The sequence below is a fragment of the Galeopterus variegatus genome, unplaced genomic scaffold (assembly GCF_000696425.1).
Source record: "Galeopterus variegatus unplaced genomic scaffold, G_variegatus-3.0.2 Scaffold662, whole genome shotgun sequence".
In the NCBI taxonomy this organism is placed as follows: Eukaryota; Metazoa; Chordata; class Mammalia; order Dermoptera; family Cynocephalidae; genus Galeopterus; species Galeopterus variegatus.
The window spans coordinates 45,974-55,765 of record NW_007726773.1 but is presented as its reverse complement, the minus strand read 5'-3'; the positions used below and the strand labels follow the sequence as shown (position 1 = coordinate 55,765).

The 9,792-nt window shown below is 51.9% G+C and overlaps 1 protein-coding gene across 1 annotated transcript in view; it reads right to left on the bottom strand.

Annotated features, from left to right (window-relative positions):
- Positions 1 to 276: 276 nt before the first annotated feature.
- ERICH6B (glutamate-rich 6B) overlaps positions 277 to 9,792 on the bottom strand; it is a 49,672-nt gene continuing 40,156 nt past the window's right edge. The window contains 4 exon segments of the mRNA XM_008571132.1: positions 277 to 492; positions 2,501 to 2,726; positions 8,387 to 8,539; positions 8,704 to 8,789. Of these exon segments, the coding sequence (XP_008569354.1) occupies positions 277 to 492; positions 2,501 to 2,726; positions 8,387 to 8,539; positions 8,704 to 8,789 (681 nt within the window).

Sequence of the window (9,792 nt, the reverse complement as noted above, 5' to 3'; positions counted from 1 at the left end):
GCATGTATTGCCTATGAAATGACAACTCCCAGTGCTATCAGATCAGGGCTGACGATTACATCTTTCCTGTGTCCAGTCACAGATTCTGTCAGTCCCCCCCAAAAACTTACTTTTTTTTTTTTAAATCAAGGAGCTATGACAGGTCCCAAATTACAAACCAACTCTCAGAAGACATAAACAGGGCTTTGGGGTACTCCCTGGAGCTCCTGATGACACCGCCCTTCCCAAGATACTCAGTGGATGCTGGAGGAGCCCTGGGACAATTTGGTGACTGCCCTAAAACCAGACGTGAGAGTTCTTCTTTGGGTATGTGTTGCCCACTGGCAACATATGGCCGGCCTCTATGAAGTTTTCCAAATCAGGGACGGTCAGGAAATTCAGGATCCTACTCATTTTTCCCAGAAGGATCTGGATCTTCTGAGCCGCTGGGCCGGGTTCCACCTGCAGGATTGCTTTCTTCCTCATCGCACTCAGCACCTCCGGGGTTACGAACTGCGGGGTTCACAGAAGACTAGGTGAGGGTCCCCGCTGCCCGGGTGCTGTGCCTCTCTACCCCCAGGATGAGGCCCCCTGTGACCATGACGAGTCTTCCCTGGAAACTTCACCCTCAAGGGCAAATCTGTTTTGCCAGCACTGCCCCGGGACCTTTCTGCTGCTTCCCCAGGCACGCTCACGTGGCCTGTGCTTGTGGTCACATGGACTTGGACTGTGGTGGTGTAGCCGAGGCCACACCCCAGCCTGACCCCAAACCATAGGAGGCCAGCTGCTGTGCCCTGGCCTGGCACAGGGCTGTGCTCTCCTGGGGGCATTGGGTTCTCACCCACGGGCTCTCACCATGGGGCTGGGAGGCCCCTTGCTGTCTGCCTGTGACCCCCACTCCCTCTCAGGCTCCCTTGGAGCAGATCTGGGTTTTGCTGGGATGAGGCCCTGCCCCGGTGAGGCCACCACTATGTCAACTTCTGCCTTGGTTTGTAGCTTCCGGAAGACAGGAAAAAGTCTTCTGGAAGGGAAATAATAAAGGATAATATCAACACGTTCTCTTTCTATGAGGCAGCCTATGAAATGTCTCCACATGAACTATCTTACTTAAGCCACACAACAACCTGTGTCCACCTTACAGAAGACAACGGGCCACCTCACCAGGAGGTGGAGGGGCCGGGCCTGGAGGGCATGTTGCTCCCAGGGCACCCTGGCCAATCAGTCCTGGCTGTCCCTGCTTCTGCTGAGCCTCAGCCCTGTCGCCTTCCGCTGACACTGACATCTGTGCTGCTTTGCCTCACGTGGGACCCCCTGTGCTAGCGCAGCCCCCGTCAGCCTCTGCCCACGTGGCCCGCACGTGCCCTCTCTGGGCGTGGTCTCCCTTCCCGGCCCTTCTCCCTTAGGGAACCCATCACCCTTCAGCCACCAGCCCTCCAGCTACCTGCCCTCACACTGCCCAGCCCAGCTGCCTCTCTTGGGCTTGTCACTGCTGTGGCAAGAGTGCCAATGGGTGGCTCAGGGGCAGGAGCACTGGTCACCTCTTTCCTGGGCTGGCTGCTCTGGGAAATCCAGGGTAGCAACGATGTTTGCAACTCCCACCTGCTCGGGAGCTTGGTTTGGGTCCTGAGAGCACCTGGCTCCTGATTTGCACAACCCAATATACTCCTTTCTGTTAGAGGCTCGGATTGCTGTCTTTGTGTTTCTATTTGCATACACAATAGACAAGGACCCGGCGGTGCTTACCCTCCAGGACAAACCCAGATGTAATTAAGGATCTCAGGATGAGATCATCCTGGATTAAGGGTGGGCCCTAAATCCAATGACTGGTGTCCCTTTAAGAGAAAGGAAAAGGGACATGTGAAAGAGAAGGCCATATGAAGATGGAGGCAGAGAATGGAGTGATGCGGCCACAAGCCGAGGAATGCCTGGAGCCACCAGAAGCTGGGAGAGGCCAGGAAGGACCCTCCATCAGCGTCTTGGAAGGATGGTGGCCCACAGACACCTGGATTTCAGACTTTTGGCCTCCAGCACTGTTAGAGAATAAGTTTCTGTTGTTTTAAGGCTTCCAGTTTGTGGTAACTTGCTACGGCAGCCCCAGGAAATGAACACACCATTGCTACTTTCCTGTCCAGCCTGGGCGGTGTACTTCAAACGTCCAGGTGACCGTTCATTAGTTTGAGATGCGTGTGTTGGGGAGGAGAGAAGAGGACACCAGTGGCATGGCTGGGGACACACGTCCCCCTTGTTCCTGGGCCTGCCTCCTGACAGGGCTGTCACGAGTGTCAGGTGAGATAGTGCCTGTTCACACCTTTGCTCTTTGTTGGGCTCAAAGCCTAAGGCCGATCTCATGGCACTGGAAGGTGACAGGAGTGTGTTTGTATGTGGTCAAGAACCAGGTAAAGGAAGGTGGCATGATACAGAATGTGGCTTGGAGGCCTGTGGCATGGACCAGTCCAACCAGCAGCGGCCTGTGTACAGGTGCAGCCTGCCCAGCAGAGGAGGTGGGAGGTTGAGACCTTACCTTGAACCTGGTGCCCAGGTTTAAACAGATCCGCTTCTGGTGGTGGGTGAAGCAGAAGATGATCTTATCCTGGCTCCTGACATGCACCTGGATGTACTGGTTGATTTTCACATAGATGGGCTGCACAGGGGGCGCATGCACGTGGATGTCCAGGTTCCACCAGTTCCAGGCCTTCGGGCCTCTGTCTCTGGCGAAGTAGTAGCCCAGGTTGAGGCTCAGGCTCAGCCTGCAGCGGGAGAAGGCGCGTCAGGTGGCCACATCCCTCCTCCCACCTTCCCTCCTCCTTTCCCTCTTTGGCCACAGAAAGGCCCACAGGGTCTTGGTAGGTTTCTCCAACAAGGAAGGCCAGCCCGAGGCCCGTCAAGCCCTTCAGGCCGGGCCAAGGCCACACTCAGCCTTGTGGCAGGCGTGCCCGGCCCCTCACGCCTTCTCTGTTCAGTTCCTGCGTCCGCCTGCTCCTCCCGCCTCACAGCTTTGCCACACTTTTCCCTCTGCCTAGAAAGCTCTCCCGCCCTAGTGGCATGGCTGGTGCCCGCTTACCCTTCAGACCTCAGCTTAAATGTCACCTGCTCCAGAGGGCCCCTCCTGACCAGCACTCTAGTTCCATTTCCACCCCTTGTGAGTTCACTTCATACAATAGATACAGTCAATTCTTGTGATTCACGGTAGCTATGCTCTATAAAGTCACTGATTTAGTGAATCCCGAGCCCATAGGTCCCAGGAGAAACACGCTATGTATAGGTACATATACTCATGTACACACGTGTGCACATATATGTATCTCACACAGATTACAGTCTTAAATCCTAACAACAACCCATCCTGGTAGATTTGATTTTCCTTATTTATTTATTTTTTTTCCTTTTTGTCTTTTTTCGTGACCGGCAATGGGATCGCAACCCTCGGTGTTGCACCCGCACCTCGCTCAGCCAGTGAGCGGCCGGTCTGTATGTGGGATCCGAACCCTCGGCGGGAGCGCCACCACGCTCCCAAGCTGTGCACTGTAGCAGTGCGCCACCGGGCCGGCCCATGATTTTCCTTATTTTATAAAAGAGAAAACGAGGCTCAGAACTGTCAAGTGACTTGCCCAAGGCCACCCCACTAACAGGTGCCAGAGCTGGGATTCAAACCCGTCCAGTGGGCCCCAGAGCCTGAACTTCCCGTGCTGCACTGCCCTGCACCACTGTCTCTGTCCTCTGGTCGTCTCTGTGTGAGAGCTGAAACCAGAAGGCAGAATGTCACCTTGTCCAGCCTCAGCTGGGGACGTGCACATTGGGTGGCTCACATTTTTGCACACATCCATGACTCTGTGAGAAATGTGTACATACAGGCCCCTTGGGCTCAGTACTGGCTCATTTAGTGTCCTCGGTGACTTGACAGACAGTAACTACCAGTAAGAGTGAGAATCGACTGTCCTTGTCTGTCGTCTGTTCTCTCCCCAAATGTATGCTTCTGGAGGGAGGAACCATGTCTGCCTGGCGACTGCCGAAGTCCTGCCGCCCAGCTCCGCACCAGGCACCCATGTAAACAGGTGACCAGTGAGTGGAGAGAGATGGGTTTCTCCCTCAGTCACCCCAGGCTTTGCCCTCTAGGGGTTCGCCTGCCCTTTGAGCATTTCAAACCCACCATATCTCTCTGGCCCTGGCATCTGCTTTTCGAATCCCACAAGGGCTGCCCCTAGAATTGGTGGCTTCAGGGCAGCAGCATCTCCGGGGAATCCAATAAAGAAGGGAAGTGATGCTGAGACCTGGGTTAGCCAGGAGAAGGCAGGCTTTGGGGGAGCCTGGATTACTCAGACAGTCAGCCAGGTCTCGCCTGGGCTGTGCAGGGGCCTCACAGGTCAGCTCGGAGGCCTGCCATGGGCAGCCTTGCTCACCTCCAGCAGGGAGGGCTCCTAGTCACTGCCCTCTGCCAAACCCTCCTGCCGCTTCCCTTGCAGAGTGCAGACTCCTGCATCGCTTCCCCGTGGGGCTCCAGCCTCATTCCTCTTTACCTAAATAAGAGGCTGTATGTACAGTGATGAATTCAAACCCTGGGCTCTGGAGCCAGACTCTCTCGGTTCAAAGCCTGCCTGTGCCACTTGCCATCTGTGTGACCTTGGGCCAGTTACTTAACCTCTCTGCGCCTCAGTTTCCTCAACTGCAACATGTGGACAACAATGGTACTTTACTCATACGGTTGTGTGAGGGTTAAACGCCTACACAGCAATGGATCAGAAAAAGTTAGGATTTCCTCGTTGTCATGGGTGGAGAGGAGGGCAAAGAGAGGAATCTTATTTTACTCGCAGAGAGTAGATCCCGGCTGGCTTCTCACCCTTTGAATGGTTCCCATCAGAGCTCTTGCACCAGGCTGCCCCACACCCCAGGGGTGCCAGGCTCTGGGCTAAGGCTCCCTTAGGAAGATGGGATTCAGAACTCCCAGAAATGGTCGGAATCTGGAGGCTCCTGCTCAAGGGGCATGAAGACCCTGAATGGTGGAGTGGGTAGAACCCATCCACCAGGGACCCTGAGTTAGGGCAAGCGTGACGTCCCTCATTGTGTGGGCCCCCTGAATCCTGGTGACAAGCCTGCTCTGAGACTCCTTGAGCAGGGGCTAGGGGTGGTGCTGGGCCTCAGTTTCCTCACACCCGGCAAACGACGTTCGTGCCTTCTGCCTTCTCTGAGGAAGCAGAAAGCAAACAGTAACCCAAGCGGCATTCAGTCCTTGCAAAGCGAGGCTGTAGACCCTCCCCAGTGCCCAAGGCACCACGGACTGCAGAGACTGCTGGAACCAGAGGAGCAGCTGTGGAAATTTCTAGCAGTCAGGGTCAGGGGCCCTGGCAGAGCAGCATGTGTTCCCAAGGACTTGGAGGATCTTCTCCACAAAATCTCCCAGTGGTGACAGGACTGAAGTTCTGGTGATGAGTCCCCTCAGGGACCGAGTCCTACTGCTGAGAGCCACAGTTTTCTCTGGTGCAGCTGCCCCTGGGAAGGACCCAGCTTGGGGATGGGGGAGCCCATTCAGGGAGAGGTCTGGCCCTGTAGTAGGGCTTTTTGGGGATGACAGGTGTGGTGGGGACATCACAGGGACAGTCTGTCTCTCATCCAGATGCCCGTGTGCTCAAGGGCCGGGATCTGCCAAAGAGACTGAGCAGTGGGAGCTCGTCCCTCCCCCACTTGGCCTGCTTGAAGGTCTGTCCGGCACCAAGAAAGAAGGGCAAGGAAGATGACGGTGACACCGTGGGGGTGGGGGTGGGGTTGCTGTCCTTCTGTGGGGACAAGTGGGAGCAAGAAAGGAGTGGCGGCGCTTCCTGGAGGTGGCAGAGAGGCCAGGCGAGGTGGGGTAAGAGCAGAGGCCCCTCGTGGGTGTCCTGGGCTCTGGCTTATACCCTGTGGGTGGCACTCTGCACCGGCCATTTGCCAAGATTTGTGAGGCCCACTCCAAGGCTGACTGGTTAGCTTTGAACGCTGGGGAGCCTTTAAAATCTAAGCCTCCCCATTTTCTCTATCCGAGGGGGAATGTAGGTTAGAAAGGAAAGCCGCTGGTATTTCTTCCACTTTTGAAATTGCAGGAGTCATACTCAGCACGATTTCTGAAAATCTTCCAAGGGCAGAAAGGCAGCAGGTCCCATGGAAAGAGATGAGATGTGAGAAGTTAGGGACCCGTGGACCATGGACTGGCTATGAGGCTAGTGCCCGAGGCCTAGAAACAAGGCTGTTAATGGGGAGGAGCAAGTTTAAGTTACTAGTCACTGCTGTCCCCCAGGACAGGACATCTGGGCCATTTTCTTATGAGGTTGAGGCTTTCCCAGAGTCCCAGCAACTGTCTGGGGTGTCAGCACATGGGGCCACCCACTCCTGATCCAAGGGAAGGGCTGAGGGGTGACTCCCTGTGGATTGTAATGAGGGGATGTGGTGGAGTCTCTTGTCTTTATCTTACAGCCTTGAGTGGCGCCATTGCCCTGGCAGTGGTGGGCAGTTGCTGCCACTTGTGGGCATTGGCCACTTTCTGCAGCCTTAAAGGCAGAGCGGAGGGCATTCTGGCCTGGGCGCCCACATCAAGCTGACCTGCAGAATCACCTGGAAATCATGCAGATCTCCAGGACCTACCCCAGGCCTACAGAATCAGGGGCAGCCCTTACCCCAGCTCTGAGCATCTCTTTCCCCTTGGGTTTTAACGGGCTGAGATTCAGGGACAAGATGTGGCATCTCTTATGTACCTTATTTGATCATATTAAAAAATGCTTTATTTTAGGCTGAGTCAAAATGTTCTAAAACTTTTTGCCTATAATTTTAAGTATGACTCAGGGCAAGTGACTTATATTCTCTGAACCTAAGTTTTCTCATCTACACAGTAAAGTAGTTCCTAGATTTCATCAAGATCTCTCCTGGCCCTAAAATTTGAGTGTCTTTAAGGAGAAGAGGCCCTACTGTGCGTCACCAGATGCTATTTGAGATAATCACCTGAGTTTCTTGCCCCTACTCCCTGGTGCTCCCTGTACCCAGGACCTTGGTCCACTTTTCAGACAGCATTTTCTATGCAAAGGGCCCTCAGGGGAGAGCAGGTGCCTCTGAGAACAAACAAGTCAATCAGGAAACTACTTAAAAAGAGTCCTGGCAGACAAAATATTCTTAAAAACCAAGGCCTGGAGAGTAAGAACACTATTTTGGAATTTAAAAAATATGTTTGGCTTTGCCTATCAAGAAGAAAGTAGAAAGTCGATCCAAGATACATGCATCTTCCACCATGACCACTTAGAAGGGAAGGGAAGGGGAAATCCTGAAAAGAGAATACTTACCCCAAAGAGATGGAGAAACATTTTGAAGTGGCTGAGTTGCCTTGAATTGATAAGAAAACTTTTCCACCATTACTAGAAATGGGTGCTTAAGAACTAAGTTCAGTTATTTTATTTATTTATTTATTTATTTTTTGTCTTTTGTCTTTTTTCCGTGTCCGGCAACGGATCGCAACCCTCAGTGTTGCCCCCGTACTGGACCGGGGACCGGCGACGGGATCGCAAGCCTCGGCGTTGCTCCCGCACCTCGCTCAGCCAGTGAGCGGGAGCCGGTCTGTACGTGGGATCCGAACCCTCGGACGGGAGCGCTGCCGTGCTTCCCAAGCGGCGCACTATCCAGTGCGCCACCGGGCCGGCCCGAACTAAGTTCAGTTATAATAAAATATTTGCAAGTTGCCTTTTTATTCATGGAGTCTGTATACAATACAGATGCTCCTCGACTTATGATGGGGGTTACGTCCTGATAGGTTCATTGTAGATAAAAACACCAATAAGCCTAAAATGCATTAATAGCACCTGATGTACCGAGCATGATAGCCTAGACTCCCCTAAATGTGCTTAGAACACTTCGCTTAGCCTGCAGTTGGGGCAAATCATCTAACACAAAGCTCATTTTATAACAAGGCATTGAATATTTCATGTAACTTATTGAAGAATGTACTGAAGTATGATTTCTACTGAATGAATATCACTTTTGCACTATCATAAAGTGGGAAAATCTAAGTCCAGCCATCGTTAGTTGGGGACCATCAATGCATGTGACTTCAAAGCCCTTACCAAACCCTCCTCTCTGAGGCACCCAGAACAGGGAGGCACTGGGTCTTTCTAAGGTAATTCTTACATCTCAAGAGGTGTTTAGGAGAGGAAGCCAGTAGGATGTGGTCACTGTGAGCCTCTGGCTGCTGTTTCTGCGTGGGGGGCAGCAGTGCAGTAAGGATGGCATGTCTCCCCCAAGGCAGGGACCTGCCATGTGGTGCACCACATACCCACCCTCCCATCTCCAACAGGTGTGAGTCAGAGAGACGGGGCAGGAGGAAGGCCGTGCAGACTCTCCCCACACTGCTTCTCCATGGGTGGGTGGAGGGTGTTTGGCACTCATGACCCGATCTTACCAGATATCCCGGTTTTCATCATAGAAGGTGGCATGGCCGGAGTTGTCAATAAGGGCCCGGATCCACCCTTCCTCACTGTCTTCCAGAATGATGTATGTGAACTTTTTATCCTTTGTACAGAAGATGAGCATAGCCAGGTTTCCTGATGGATAACTGGGACATGGTTAAGGCACAAGCCATCCCTTGGGATCCCCTGGATAAGGCAGGGCCCTGCAGAGGACACAGGCCTCAGTCAAACCCCACACCCCAGCCCCAAATCATAGACTTTTTAGGTGCCGATATGTGTCGATATGGGCATCTCTGTGCTCAGTGGATACTGTATCTGGCCTGTCCCATCAGGAAAGAGAATTTGGAAGACATTCTCATTGGGGTAGAGAATTAATTTTCCATCTCCTTGATGTTCCTGGGAAGAAAAGACAAGCCTATGAAAAGTGTGTGGGTGCCAACTGTCCTACTGCAGAGCATGGCAGGGTCACAAGAGCACTTGGGCCCTGTTCACCTGCTCTCTGAGGTCCACATGCTACCCCACCCATGACTCCCACCAACTTGCTGGGGAACTCTCTCAGGGCCTCAGTTTACTTGTATATACAATGAGGAGGAGGAACTGGACTAGTGTGTGGGTGTAGATTTTAAACTATCATTTCAATCACTCGAATGGTAATTGATTGTATTAGTTTCCTAGGGTTGCAGTAATACAGTACTGCAAACTGGACAGCTTAAAACTACAGGAATTTATTCTCTCCTCATTGTGAAAGCCAGAAGTGTGAAATCAAGGTGTTGACAGACTTAGTTGCTTCTGGAGCCTCTGAGGAAGAATCTCTTCCATTCCTCTCTTAGGTTTTGGAGATAGACCGTGATCTATGATGTTTCTTGTCTTGTAAATACATACCCCAATCTCTGCCTCCATCTTCACATGGTGATCTCTGTGTTTTCACATGGCCATCTGCTCATAATTCATATTGGATTAGGGAGACCGCCTACTCCACCCAGGAGGACCTAATCTTAATTAATTACATCCCCAAAGACTGTTTTTTCACATAAAGTCGCAATCTGAGGCACAGGGGATTAGGACTTCAACATATCTTCATTCTTTTTATATTATTTATACCTTCTCTTTTCTTTTCTGGATCAACCTTGTAATAATATTTGCCTATGGTTTTTTTTAAAATTTTTATTGAATCAAAATTGATTATACATATTTTGGGGGTTCAACGTTGAGATATGTTGATCAAATCAATATTACTAGCATATATATTGTTACAAATCATAATTATTTTTTATGCCTTTTGCCCAATCTCTCCCCACCCCCCACTGCTTCCCCTCTCTAATTACCCTAGATTTCTTTTCTCCCTCTGAAAGAGTAATGGTTACTCTGTTGGTTTGTTGCCTAGATGATCTGTCCAATG